The 15,395-nt window shown below is 44.4% G+C and overlaps 1 protein-coding gene across 2 annotated transcripts in view; it reads right to left on the reverse strand.

The window, feature by feature from the left end:
• Nucleotides 1-3,841: 3,841 nt before the first annotated feature.
• The window catches only part of TAFA4 (TAFA chemokine like family member 4), a 170,756-nt gene continuing 159,202 nt past the window's right edge, over nucleotides 3,842-15,395 (reverse strand). The window contains exon 5 of one of the 2 annotated variants that reach the window (XM_077325125.1): nucleotides 3,842-12,054. In XM_077325125.1, the coding sequence (XP_077181240.1) occupies nucleotides 11,936-12,054 (119 nt within the window). In that variant the 3' untranslated portion in view covers nucleotides 3,842-11,935. The remainder of the gene's footprint in view (nucleotides 12,055-15,395) is intronic. The other variant, XM_077325124.1, reaches the window with a different exon arrangement.

Genomic DNA, 15,395 nt, shown 5'->3' on the forward strand with positions numbered 1-15,395 from the left:
CTTGCCCTGATGTTGCCTCCTGTCTCTGGCTTAGTGCCTTTGAATGTTGAGTTTTCCCTCAGTCACCATGGCTAGTAGCTCTTGATAAGACTTCTCCTCCATTAATCAAATCCCCCTTTGAAGCTCATTCTTGTGGCCATGACTACCTCCTCTGGGAGCAAATTCCACATTTTAGTCACTCTCTGTGCAAAGCAGTATTTCCTTTTGTCCAGCCACCTACTGCCCATCGGCTTCATTGGATGCCGTCACATTCTAGAATATTGGCAGAGGGAGGAAAATGTCTGTCTGCTCTCCCCACCCCATGTATAATTTTATAAAACCTCTGTCATGTCTCCCCCTTAGACATCTCATTCCTAAAGTGAAAAGTCCCAGCCTCTTCAGCGTTTCTTCTTAAAGAAGGTGCTCCATTCCCAGATCATCTTGGTTGCCCTCCTTCTCTTTCACCTCAGCTCCCTTCTTTGTCCACTGGCTTCAATAGATGCACAAGGCCTCAAGGCCTTGATCTGTAAGCCTGGTAGAATCTGCCCTGCTAGAGCTGGGCAGAGGATATGAAACTGGTATGGAAAATGGCTTTTAGGGAAAGGTCAGATAGGCTTACCACTCTAGTGGCTCTGTTAGCAAAGGGAGAGGTATCCAGTAATTGTGGACAGCAATTAGTTGCATTAAAAAGAGTAATGAATCATACAGAGAATGGAGGTCTACACGCTCTGTGCACTGCATGGCACCTTGGACTGAAAAGATTCAGTGTTACATCAAGTGTAAATTTTTGCCATGACTATTCTTTTACCCACAGCTTTTTGTAAAACCTACACATAATTGCTGTTAGCATTATAGGGAGTTAAAAGTGCACACATCCAGGCGAGATTAGACCCTTAAGTGTTTGAACAGTAATATTAATTCCTTCTGTTGGGAAGATTTGCCCTCCTGCCTATAATAAAACTATATAATAGTGCATAAAACAGAAAGGTCTCTGAAGGTTAGTGCAGGCTGTTATTTTAAGCCATTATCTTACGAGAATTTCTATCTAAAGTTTAGCTGGATCATATGACTAACATAATAGAGCCATTTAAAGAACATTAAAAGATTTATTCCTTACACTGAGACTTAACAGAGCCCCAGTTACCTACTGCTGTGGGGCAGAGTGCTCCTCTTTGAGAACCAACCCACACCTTCTGGCCAGTTCTGACTTGGCAGCTGCACACAATTTGTGTGTGTGGTGCGTGCTTCAAATGGTGCATAGCAATGTTTCAAAAAAGCAAATTTTGTTTCCAGTAGGACATGATTCCCAGATACTTCTTAATGAAATATGACTTGCTAGGAATTAAACATTAATTAACCCTAGATGGCCTAGGGTAACTTGATCTCATAAGATCTGGGAAGCTAAGCAGGGTTGAGCCTGGGTAATACTTGGATGGGAGGCCAAGAAAGTTCAGGGTTTCTATGCAGAGGCAGGTGATGGCAAACTTCTGTTCATCTCTTGCTTTCAAAACCCTGGGATGGGGGGAGGGTTGCCATCAGTTGGCTGTGAATTGTTAACACTTTCCACAACTACCATCAAGCATCAATTATCCTCTTGAAGCTACACTTCTGAAATCAGGCTGCAGTCCAGCTATTTAAGGCCCCAAAGCCAATGGAGCTCTGAATGGGACAAGCAAGAATCAAAGGGTGCGTCAGGCCAGGGTGACCCAGGTTCAAAACCCCTCCCCCCCACAAATCTCTGGGTGACCACGTCCATCTGAATCTTGCAGTCCATCTGAACCTTGCAGTACGGATAACATGGAGGATATATAGAAACAAAGTGGCCTCAATCTCACCTAAATCAGGCATGTTTAGACCCATTGAAGGCATCAGGTTAACACGGTTGGATTGGGGCTACTGCACATTTCTTTTCTTGCACAAGTATCAAATTTATGACTTGAAAGGTAGGCAGCATTTTTCTACCAAGGACAACTCTTCAGCCCTTAACCCACATGGATCCTATCTGATTGGTATGCAGCAAAGATAAATGTAAATACAAAAGTGACCTTAAACCAGCGGTTCTCAACCCTTTTGGGGCCACGACCCCAACCTGGGCGGAGGCGGTGGCACCCGCATGCACACGCAGGCAGCATGAGCGCACGTGAGGGTGTGCGCACGCAAGCACACAACAGGAGAATTCCTGTAAGGGCTAAAAGAGGCAGTGGTTTGCCGGCTACTCAAAATTCATCTCTGGACCTGTAACAGCCAATCAATTATCATCCCGTATTGCTCCTAGCATTTCTGGGGAAGATGCTTAAGAGGGCTGTCAGAATTCTTGGAAGAAGCTTCAGTCTTAGAACTGTCCAGATAGATTTCCAGCCTGGCCATGGGGTACAGACAACACTAGTCGCCCTGTTGGATGACCGCTGTCACCCATTAGACTGGGGTGGGTCGGCACTGCTCATACTATTAGATCTCTGAGCAGTGTTTGACACAGTCAATCATGAGCTTTTAGCTCACCACCTTGCCAATACCGGGATCAGAGGGACTGATCTCATTTCTCCAGGATTGCGGTCAGAGGGTAGCAATAGGAGAGACTCCTCAAGCAGTCACCAGCTTGCATGTGGAGTCCCTCAGGGAGCAGTTCTCTTTCCAATCCTAATCAATATATTTATACACCCTCTTGCTTAACTGGCGCAGAGGTTTGGGCTGGGTTGTCACCAATATGCTGATAACACCCAGTTCTTCCTCTTGATGGACGACCGCCCTGATTCTTCCCCAGAAGCATTTGTCAGCTGCCTGGAAGCAGTGACAAGATGGCTCAAGCAGAGTCATCTGAAGCTCAACCCTTCAAAGACAGAGGTCCTGTGACTGGGCAGGAAGGGCCCAAGTGAGGAAGCATGCCTACCCACCCAGATAGAGTGCAGCTATCAGTGGCCCACTCAGTCAGGAACCTGGGTGTGGTTTTAGATGCCTCCCTCTCTGGAGGCTCAGTAGCACCCAAGTAGCATGGCTGGCATTCTACCACCTTTGCCTAGCCAAATTACTAGCTCCCTCCTAACCCCAGAACACTTAACCACAGTGATCTATGCGACGGTCACCTCTAGACTACATTTCTGTGACTTGTTCTATGCAGGCCTGCCCTTAATCTTGACCCAAAAACTGCAACTGGTCCAGAACACTGTGGCCAGGGTCCTAACAGCAAAACCATGGAGGTTCCACATTTGGCCCATCCTTCAACAATTGCAGTGGCTTCCAGTCGAATTCCAGATCAGGCTTAAGGTTCTGGTAATCACCTTTAAGGCCACTCACAGTCTGGGCCCAGTGTACCTAAGGGATTGCCTCTCTGACTACATCCATCAAAGAGCCTTATGCTCTGCTACTACCAACTGCCTGGTGAACCCAGGCCCCAAGGAAGCTCACTTGACCTCAACCAGGGCCAGAACTTTTTCCATTTGGTTGACCTGAATTCAATCACCTTCCATTGGCTCCTGAACATGAAAACCACCACCGATATGTCCAACCCCCTGTAAGTATGTTACAGTTAAATAGATGTTCTCACCATTTTTTGTTCCACTATTATATTGTTCTACTGTTATGGCTGTATGGCTATTGTTCAGTTTATCGTGTTATTGGTACTGTTTTTCTCCAGTTCCATGTAAAACACCCTGAGCCTCAGGGGAGGGGATTTATAAATATAAATAAATAAATATCAATACTTCTTCACTTTCACAGAGAATTAACCTTACGTAGTCATAGCTTGGCAACTCACCCACTGCTTCTCCACCTGTTTCCCTAAAAATAACAATAAAAATCATGAGGTTGGAGAGACTGTGAAGGATATTCTAACATATAATGATAATAATCCAGACCCAAACACACGTACTTGATATTTTTATTCAGCCAGTGAAAACAGATGGTAGATGAACAAATCAAATTGGAAACCTTGTCCAAGCGATGTTTCATATAATATGCAAACAGGTTCTTTGGTTTTCTCCTGGCTTTGTTATGGGATGCTAGCTACTATCCCGCCATCGATCTCTCGAGACCGTTACCTGCATTCCCTGTATGGGGCCGATCCATAGCCAGCTTCATAATACCATGACAATATTGTAAGAGGGCTAATGGCTGGTTTGTGTATGCTCATCCAAACATCGAACTTCCAAGGTCCAATGTTTATGTCTCCCCACTGCCTCTTTCATCCATAAGAACCTGCTTGCCCTCAAAGCACTGTCAAGCACTGATCATTGAAAAACCCAAATTAATAGATTGTCTTAGTCTGAGGGTTTTTAAAAAAACATTTTTTTAAAATTACCTTACCCTGGGAACATTTAGCCAACTGATCATGGCTGGACGTGAAATATTTGTTTTTAGTTTTTAGTTATCTTGTTTTTAGTTATCTTCCATTACACTTTTCTCTTCAACATGGACCCAAAGGAGTTTATGTTGTTCTCCTCTCCTCCATTTATGGTAAAGTATGAAGCTGATGTAACCTTTTCCATCTAAAACAGGGAGGCAGCCCTTCTCTTATTTTTTCTGCCCACAAGAATCAAGTAGAATACATGTGATGAAGCATTCTTAACAAAATGCACACCTAGTCCAGTGCACTGGTACTCCCTCCTCACCTTGAGGAGAGCCACAATGATCATCAACCAAATTCACAGTTGCCCTCGCTGAAGGAGCCACCCGATTACTGAATGCCACCCTACCAGTCACATTCATACAATAATAATAGAAGATAAAGCTATGCACATAAGACTGTAGCCTTTTACATGACCAGATTACTTCTGAGGATACCGAATCTCATTCAGCTCTTGCATCTCTTGGAATGAGGAGAAAGACTTCCTTCTCTGTATTCCTGCAGTTTCCTCAGCATGGGACACAGTGGCTCAGGCAAGGAAGTGAGATTGTCAGAGTTCTCAGAGATCCTCTGTGGCTAGCTTGTGTTTCTCTGGGAACCTTGGCAATCCTTGCCTAAGGAGCCCTACCAGGCATCTGGGACCAGAGTACAGATGCTGCGGATACGGCAGAGGGATGCTGGAAAGAATGGCTTTACATCCATCCCTGCAGCCCACAGTGTCCTCATCTTCCATTCCCTGTGGTGGCAGCTGTTTCAAGGTGGGAACTACCTGACAACCACAAGCCCTACTGGTCAGGGCAACCACCTAGGGAGAGGTTCAATTTTTTGCCATTGGGTAGATGTTTAGTGGCCCAGGATAAACAAGGTTTATTTAGATTGTATCTTGATAGACCAAATTAGTCTGTTCATGTATGCTGTTTGACATATGGTTTTGTAAGTGATCGTTCAACCCTATTGATTAGGGCCAGGTTAAAACAATTTGTCAGACCGTTTTGTTGTATTTGCATGGAGGACTACTGCCAATGAACCAGCATTGTTCTTCAAAAAATGTGGAGGAATTGTCTAAAACATGTTGTGTGTGTGTATGTGGGGTGTGTGTGTGTAAATCCTTTACTAATAAACGAATACAGTTATCATCAATAACCCCAACTGTTATTAGACAAAACTAAGAATCAGAAACAAAACAGGAAAGCTCGACCTCAGTTTTACAAGCGAGGAATGAGAAACTCCTAGGAAGATCTTCAACAGAATGAATGTTGTATGAATATTTCAAGAAGCTTCCCCGCAAAATAAAAACAAACAGTGGATATTGTTCTAGACAGCTTCACAATGTAGCGAGGAAATCCTATGCACAATTAAATAAATTAGTGCAACACCGTCTCTATTTTCATTTGGCATTGCTGTATCTACCAAAATCAGTCGTATGTTAATGCAGAGGAATTTACATAAAGCACAGCGCTCGCTGGGTCAGTGACAGTTCATCTGCAGAGAGATGTGTGCGCACTGCTGCATTTGAATATGCTCCCATGTATCTTAAAGTCAAATGATGCAACCGGGAACAGACGGGCTATAAATTCACCTCCCTTTACAGTTCCATTTATGCCAGCTGATGACAAAACAAAAGCATGTAACGCTTAGGAAAAGACAGAAACCGGAATGAGATACAACTAAAATAATAGGAAGCAATTACATGCCATAAATTGTATGAACTAGAAAATGTGGTCTGTCAAAGACCAGACACTTAATTATTCTAATCATTATAAACAAAAACTAAGTCAAAGTGAAGATTCTCTTTCTATTGAGAACTTTGCTTGGGAGGAGCACTGAAATATGCTACAGACTAGAATGTAAGTGAAGCAACAGAAATCCATAGTTGCCTTAGTCCTAAATTCCAGTGTGCCAGCACCTACCTAAGCAGAGTACAAGATGCTCTGTCAATGATATTAACAGATTATTAAGAAAGATATAATGCTACTCCCAACATGGATGACATAGCCTAGTCTAATCTCACCAGGTCCTTGAACCTAAGCAAGGCTGGCCCTGGTTGGCACTTAGATGGGAGACCAACAAGGAAGATTGCAGAGAAAGGCCAAAGGAAGCCATCTCTCTTCATCTCAGAGTTCAAACAGCAGAGAAATGAAGGAAAATGCATATGACCATTCCCAAAAATACTATTACTGCTGCTTCAGGTACTTTCTGTACCACTCTTGATATACTACAATAAGAAGTTAGAAGTAAATGGTTTATATGCCTTATATCAGTGGTCTGCAACCTTTTTAAGGCTGCGGACCGGTGTGAGGGGGAGGGCGATCCAGCGGCCACGACATGCATGCGCAGCAGGTCAGCACATGCGGAGCACTTCTGCGCATGCACGTTTATGGTCGCGCATGGCGCAAACGTGGACCTGCTGTACATGCGTGTTTGTCCCCGGCGGCCATGCTTCTCTCTCCCCTCCCCTCCTGCAAAAAGAAGCTTGCCGGGCCACAAGCTAATCGGCCACTTTGGCAGCCGCTTTGCTTGCAGCCTGGGACATTTCTCACTGCGGTGGGGGGTGGGCGGGGAGAGGGAGCCGTGGCCCGGTGGTTGGGGACCACCGCCTTATATGATGCTGTCACATACATTATATGCTCCATTGTCATACATTTAATTCTGGAGCATGTACCAGTTTTACAAATGCTGTGTGCAATTCAAATACCTCTGATTTCTGCTCTCCCAATGTGAAGGGAATGCCAGCCTACAGTTCAACCTTTAATATTCCATAAAGCCAACCAAAACTGACATGACAATGGTATAAGCTATATGATGTATCTGACCAGCATCATCCCAATGAATGGGAGGCTGTCCCACCAAGATAGCAACTTTTCTCAAGACATTTTCTACACATAACTAAGAGAATACTCTGCAAAGTTGCAGACCTTGCTTTAGTGATGAAGTGTCTCAGCTCCAGTGACAAAATGTTCGGAACAAGGGAACAAACAGGTGAGTTTTGCAGACGTGCAAGGAGAGGATAAGTGATGTAAAAAAATATTACACAGATCTACCTTATAATATAAAATTCTATCAAGATAAGCTAAGTGAAAAGGGTTCGAATAATGAGGAGGGCAAATAGTTTAAAAATACTTTTAGGGACCAACATTGTGTAACTTCTCAGTGTTATATCTGCTCAAACCACTCAGGTGTAACTAATTTTAGTTCTATTCCAATTTTCTGGTCTAGTTCTAATTTCAGTTTGGTTGTAACTGCTCCGATCAGACTATTCAGGCATAGCTAATTTTAGTTCAAACATGCTTAGAAGTTCTTGACTAGTCTTACTGCAGTATGGGAAGAATTCAAGAGAGGGTCAAACAAAGTACAAGGATTAAAACGAAGAGCATCAGGCTAGTTTAAGTTCTAATGTTACTATCGAACTTTACTACATCTATAGATTAAAATACTAATAACAGAGACCAGACATATTAAGTTCACAGATAAAGCTAAACCTGTAACAGGAAAAGGAAAGCAAATGACAAAATAAATTACAGATAGGGTTTTTAAAGCTAGAGCTTAAAAAGAAATATAGGGATAATATTAAACTAAATCTAAAATGTAAGATTATTTTTAAATTCTTTAAAGGGGGGTTGCTAGAAGAAAAATAGTTATGTACCTCTACAACTGCTGAGGCTATTCAGCTAGAATGCCCTAGTTGGAAGGACAATTGAAATTAAATTAGCATTTCAAGTAAAAGATAGCCTGAGAAGAAGTTTGAGCAAGACCTATTGTTAATCAACCAACACCTGACTCACTCAGCCTCCTTTATTGTTTAGCTCCTTATCAGTGTGACTGGCTTCAGTGGGGGGTGGAGCTTTTGGTCCAAGGTATTTATTCAGGATTCCTAGGAGCAGGCCCAATTCTGTGAAGCAGCAGGCCCTGCTGCAATGACAAAGTGTCTGGAATGAGGGAATAAACAGACAAGCTTAGCAGATGTGCAAGTTTAGCAACAGGATTTGAAAGCCAGGTCCCTAGTCTCTCCACATCCCTAAAAGGATAAACACACTTTCCACAAGCAAGTCTTGTGGAAAGGCAATTATGAAGGTAGAAAGCCAGATGTGCCTATCCAGTGTATTCCACAGTGTATAACATGTATGATGATCTGCCAGCTGGACAGAAGTCATGGTGTGTGTGCCAAATGCAAGGAACTCCTGGATGTTAGGGAACAAGATTGCATCCTTGAGGCCAAGGTAGCTGACCCAGAGTAGAAAAAACTCCTGGGAACTTGTTAGATGTGTCTGCGAACGGCAGCCCTGCCACTATCAAGAAGCATGAGGATCAAGGGGAAACAGAACATTACGCAGATGACAAGGTGATGCTCCCTCAGAAAAGACCCCTTCTTCAGTAGATCAGCAGGTGTGCTTTCACACCAAGGACCTATCCCTGAGCAGGGAGGGAGGAGCACTTGGTAGTTGGTAATCTGATCATAAAATCGTAGAGTTGGGATCTCCAAGGTCATCTAGTCTAACCACCTGGAGAATGCAGGAAATTCACAACACATCCTTTGTTGTTGTTGTTAGGTGCAAAGTCATGTCCGACCCATCGCGACCCCATGGACAATGATCCTCCAGGCCTTCCTGTCCTCTACCATTCCCCGGAGTCCATTTAAGTTTGCACCGACTGCTTCAGTGACTCCAATCAGCCACCTCATTCTCTGTCGTCCCCTTCTTCATTTGCCCTCAATCGCTCCCAGCATTAGGCTCTTCTCTAGGGAGTTCTTCCTTCTCATGAGGTGGCCAAAGTATTTGAGTTTCATCTTCAGGATCTGGCCTTATAAGGAGCAGGCAGGGCTGATCTCCTCTAGGACTGACCGGTTTATTCGCCTTGCAGTCCAAGGGACTCACAAGAGTCTTCTCCAGCACCAGAGTTCAAAAGCCTCAATTCTTTGACGCTCGGCCTTCCTTATGGTCCAACTTTCACAGCCATACATTGCATCTGGGAAGACCAGAGGCTTGACTAGATGCACTTTTGTTGGTAGGGTGATGTCTCTGCTTTTTAGGATGCTGTCTAGATTTGCCATAGCTTTCCTCCCCAGGAGCAAGCATCTTTTAATTTCTTTGCTGCAGTCCCCATCTGCAGTGATCTTGGAGCCCAGGAAAATAAAATCTGTCACTACCTCCATTTCCTCCCCAACTATTTGCCAGGAATTGAGAGGGCCGGATGCCATGATCTTCGTTTTCTTGATGTTGAGTTTCAAACCAACTTTTACACTCAGCACATCCTTAGGCATGTAGATTGAAGGGTTATGAATTTGCATACTACTGCCTGGTGGCTTGACTGCCTGATGCAAAGGTAATGGGCATTATGTATGGCATATACTAGACAGGTTGGTAAACAGTGCTGGGGAAAAGACAGTAGTTGTGGTACATTTTGGGTACCAATATGGGGAAATGCAGTTTTGTGGTCCTGGAAGAAAAACTTAGGCTGCTAGGCAGAAGACTCAAGGCCTGGACTCAAGGTAGCCTTCTCAGAAGTGCTGCCTGTTTCACACAGGTCTTGCTTGTTTCAAAAAGCATCCCACTGCTTAACAAACTTAAATCCTTCCTTCCTACACAATTGTCTCATCCACACATTGAGATGCCTAATTTGTGCCTTATGGACAGATTAAAAACTGACAAATCACCAAGCCCAGATGGAATACATCCGAGAGTTCTGACAGAAGTCAAATGTGAACTTGTGAACAAAAAATGTGAACAAAAGCTACTGAGAAAGGTTCAGCATGGATTCTGTAAGAGAAGATCTTGTCTTACTAACCATTTAGAGGTCTTTGAGGAGGTGAGTAAGTACGTGGACAATGGTGACCTGATAGATGTTGTTTACTTAGACTTCCAGAAAGCTTTTGATACACTTTCTCATCAAAGGCTTCTAAGTAAATTCAGCAGTCGTGGGCTAAGGGGATAAGTCCTCTTGTGGATTAAAAACTGGTTAATTAACAGGAAACAGAGAGTGAGTCCAAATGGGCAGTTTTCACAGTGTAAGGTGGTAGGCAGTGGGAAACCACAGGACTCAACACTAGGTTCAGTGTTTTTAAACTTGTTTGTTACTGATTTGGAGTTGGGAGTAACCGTGAAATGGATAAATTTGCAGATGACACTAAGCTGGTCAGGGCAGTGGAAACCAGGGAGGACTGGAAGCCACTCCACAGGGATCTGTGGGGACTGGAAGGTCAATTAGAGCCCAAAATCCCAACAATAAATACATATTGATGGTTTCTGAACTGGTGCGAACTGACCAGGAGAGAGATCTTGAAGTCATGGTAGATAACACACTGAAAATGTTACAATAAAAAGGGGGATAAATGCTATGCTGGGGATTTTAAAGAAGGGAATTGAAAACATTTCAGCCAGTATCATACTGCCCCTATGTAAATCTATGCTGTAACATATTGTTGAATAATGTGTCCAGTTCTGGTCACTGCATCTCAAAAAAAGATATTATAGCAAAGGAAAATGTGCAAAATAAAAAAGGACAACTAAAATAATTAAGGGGACGGAGCCCTTTCCCTATGAATCAAGGTCAAAGAGGTTAAGGCTCTTACATTTGGAGAAACGGCGACTGAGGGGTGACATGGCAGAGGTTTACAAAATTATGCTTGGGATACAGAAGGCAGAGAAAGAGGTACTTTTCTCCCTTTCTCACAGTACAAGAAGTTGTGGGCACTCAGTGAAATGAATGAGCTGTAAGCTTATAACAGAGAAAAGGAAATACTTCAACCAAAGAATAATTAACACATGGACTTCACTGCTGCAGGAAGTGCTGGCAGATACAAGCATAGACAGTTTCAAGAAGGGATTAGGTCAACATATGGAGCAGAGGTCTATCAGTGGCTATGAGTCACAAGGTATAGATGGAACACTATGTCTGGGGCAGTGATACTCTGTGTTCTTGGTGCTTGGGGGGGCACAGTAGGAGGGCTTCTGGAGTTCTGACTCCACTGGTGGACCTCCTGATGACACCTGGTTTTAGCCATTGTGTGACAGAAGGTTGGACTGAATGGGCCATTAGCCTGGTCCAACATGGCCTCTCTTATGTAGTTATGTATTGTCACCTGTACATTCCTGACCTTGCATGCGAGTATCCAATATCTCCATTTTCTTTCAATGTCTTGAAGCAAACAGGCAATACAGATCTTTTTATGCTGTTTTTCAATGAATTATTTGGCACACTATCTACTTTCAGGATTAAATGACCTCACTATTCTCTCCAACACAGTACAAATGGAAAGAAACATAACCACGCAGTTAGTAAAAAGTGGATTTTCTAAGAATATGTCAATTGTCTTTCCTATCACTTCCATAGTTGTATGATGAGGAGGATCCTTCATCTGAATAATTAGCGGTTCCTTATGCTACCAATTTCCCAATGTTATTTGAGTCATATTTTCAGGGTTTATATAGTAGTGCTAGAGGTAAAGGTCTGTAGGCGATGCACTTTGGAAGGAATTTTGGTTGCTCACTGATGGATGTTCAAGCGTCAAAGCAATAAAGGTCCTGTCTTAAAAATGTATACAGTGCTTTGTAAGAAAGACAAAAATCTGTGATATGTTGCTGTAGTCAACAATCAGAATTATGCTCCTTCTTGCCCACTAAGTCAAAAAGTGGAGAATCCAAACACAATGCTTTTCGCACACCATAAATGTCTCTGTGCGACAGTCCAGCAATGTAGCCACAAATTCCATTGTCCCATTTTATGCTTTGCTACCGGGTCACCTGCAAACAAAGAAGAAGGATTAATGGAAATGGCATGTAAGCATTTTTTCTTAACTTCATTTATATCTTCCCCTTCTCCCCAGTGCTTAAAACATTTGTGGAAGGTTGTGATGATAGACCGGCCACTCACTTTTATTCGCAAACCATGAACAGGGCAAAATTCATGACAAATTTTCTCTCATAGTTTGGTTCGCATCCATCTCTACTTAATCTGACACTCTAGCCATTAAACCATGCTGGTTTTGAAGCAAGTTAATATCAATAGCCAGTTCTAATGCACAGCTCAGATGAAACTGTGCAGAACCTTCCAGCTTTTCCCTCCCCATAGGAAATGTCACAGTATCCTACCGAAATTTTTTTCCCTAGAATATGGCTGGAGAAAGAAGACTACAAGGAAGATTTGCAACCATCAGGACCTTCTGCTGACAGACTGAGTTATCCAGCCCCACATCATTGGTTGTGAAGCCCAAATCTGTTCCCAAAAATGCATGCATAATTATCTTTCCACTACAGCTTCCAGGCCTGTCTTGGGAAAGACCTGGAAATCTTGGGGATAGAGAATGAAAAAGGTGGGGTTTAGGGAACGGAGGGTCTTTAGCATGATACAATGCCACAGAGTCCACCCTCCAAAGCAGCCATTTTCTCTAGGGAAACTGATCACTGTAGCCTGGAGACCAGTTGCAAAAGTGGGTTATTTCCAGCCCCAGCTGGAGTTAGCAACCTTACTTGCCACCCATGTCTCATCGCAATCTCTTTTTTGTTTAAATTAGAAATTGTATTTTAAAAGAATGCATTACATACTACAGAATTCAAAGATATTAAACTACTATTTTATAATACAAGATAGAAGTGAAAAAAGAAAGTGTCAAATCTTTTCCCAAGAGAACAGCTTTTAGAAAGAGAAGGGGGGAAATACCCATAATATTACAATTCACATTTTATAACTCAATTAATTTTTCCATCACATTTTACTGATCTATATTATCTAGGCTAATACTCCATTTTCCTTTGGCGTTTAATGTTAGTCTGTAGTGCATCAGATACATAAAGTTTGTATATTTGTATATTCAGACATCTTGTTTGACCAGTCCATAAGATTTGTTGGTGTTTCCTTATTCCATCTTGATGCATATAGAATCCTTGCAGCTGTTACCATATACTATAAGACATTCACGATACAGTCTAATGTTATTCGATACTATAATCAATAGCATACATTTTGGATCTAATACAAATTTAATTTTCAATACCTTTTGCCTCTCATTATGAATCATAATTTAATCTTTCCTTGCTTTTTAGCAAGTCCACTACATATGATAAAATTATGGAGCTATATCCTGACATGTCCAGCATTTAAAATTATAACCCTTAGTTGCTCTTGCCACAGTTCTTATCTTTAAACCGCTCCGCGGGAGTGGTATAAATAAAAGAGTAAGGCCTGTAGGGGTAGGCGTTGTCCGGGATGGGGGGGGCCAACGATTAGCCCCTGGCCCCGGACTGACAAGTGGAGGGTCCATCCAGGAGGCGCTTTGCACGTCCCGATTAGGCCCTCCACTTGTCAGTCTGTGGCCAAGGGGCCAATCGGCAGCCGCGCACAGAGCGGCTGCCGATTGCCCCCTTACCCCAGGACTGGCCACAGTGAGCCCTGGGGTAAGGCCCCTTACCCCAGGACCTTATCCCTTACCCCAGGACCTTACCCCAGGACTCACCTACATTATGTATCAAAGTAATGTTCGCTTCTTGCCATGTAGGTGGTAATTTTTGTGAATCTTGAATTTAATTTATTATGCTCTTTAGAGGTATAGTTAACTAGAATTTAAGCCCACTGTGGCTGCCAGACAGCAGGTGCTAGAAAGAAGGCTCCTGCATTTGGCTCCGCGGGCAGGCGAGTGGGGCAGAGAGTGGGGGCGGCTTCCCGCGGTCCTGGGAGTACGGTCGGCGATATGTAAAGACCAGGGGCGGTAGGAAGGGTGGGGTACAGAGTGTGTAGGCATGTAGCGTATCGCCCTTCCTGTCTTCTGGTCTTTCTAAATCTCCTTGCTGTTTCTCTCTGTCTGTGCATCCATCTATCATTCTGTATTCCTTGCTCTCTGTCTTTCTGTCTGCCTTCCTCCTATCCTTCTACCCAGCCACCCATCCATGCCTGTAGATCCTTTGTCTCTCCCATCCATGGGTGTCTGTTCTAAGTGACTGGCTGGCTGTCCTTCGTGTATTTCTCCCAGCCCTTTATCTCCCTCTCTGTCCTTCCTTTTTCCCTGCCCCTCTCTCTCTGGTGTCTGTCTTGTTTTCTGTTGCATTGCCTCTCTCTCTTTCCCTGTGTTTCTGTCATATCTTCTTGTATCCTTTCAGGCAGCCATGCAGGCATCCCTCTACCTTTATGTGTTCCATCCCTTTTTCTCCCTGTCCATCCTTCCCCCCTCCTTGCTTCCTTACTGTTTTCCTTTCTTGCTGGTGTGTGTTTTCCGTTTGGTTTTCTGTCCCTTTGGCTCCATCACTGGTTCTCTGTGTGTCTGTCCGGACCCACTCCCCACTCCAGCCGGTGAGTTGGTCACAGCCTGACCTGTGGGCGGCGGTGAGGCCCCCACCCCCGGGCCGCTGCCACCCCCACAGCTGGACTGATTGCAGCGAGGCTCTCCCCTGCCTCATCCCGCCCATTGGCTGGACACGTTGTGGGAGGACGGGCAATCGGCAGAGAGGTGAGCGGCTGTGGGAGGAGGGTGGGCAAGTGATGTGTTCCCCGGGCCACGGGTGGGCGGGCGAGCAGCGTTGAGGGCTGCCAAGCGGCATGTTCCCCGGGCCAGGGGAGGGAGGGCAGGTGAGCAGGTATGCTTCCAGGGGTGTGGGAAGGCTCCTGCAGGCGGGTGGCTGTCCGGCGCTTCCGCGTGGGCGTCGGAGGGCCAAGGGGTGAGCAGAAGGCTCACCCAGCTGCTTGCCGACCTACCTGGTAGGTGGGCAGCTGCGTAATGGCGGCCAATGGCTACACACAGCCGAGGAGGGGTGGGGGCGAGTTGGGAGGCGCTGCGCACCTCCCAACTCACCAGTCCGAGGCCAAGGGGCCAATCACCAGCTGCCTGCCGATTAGCATCGCCAGGTGCCAGGCGCCTGCTGTTTGAATCCTCCGCTGATCAGTCAGGGGCCAAGGGGCCAATGGGCCCCTTTGCCCATCATGGACACAGCCCACCCCTACCCCCTTAACCTTTTATTTATACTGCTCCTGCGGAGCAGTGTAAAGATATTTCTTCCAAGATTTTGTAATAGGTCAATGTCAAACAATCTGGACCAGGAACTTTATGACAAAGTTTATTTCTTGAATTGTTATTTCCCATTTTAAATAACTTTCT

This window comes from Paroedura picta, chromosome 3 (genome assembly GCF_049243985.1).
Source record: "Paroedura picta isolate Pp20150507F chromosome 3, Ppicta_v3.0, whole genome shotgun sequence".
NCBI classification, from domain to species: Eukaryota; Metazoa; Chordata; class Lepidosauria; order Squamata; family Gekkonidae; genus Paroedura; species Paroedura picta.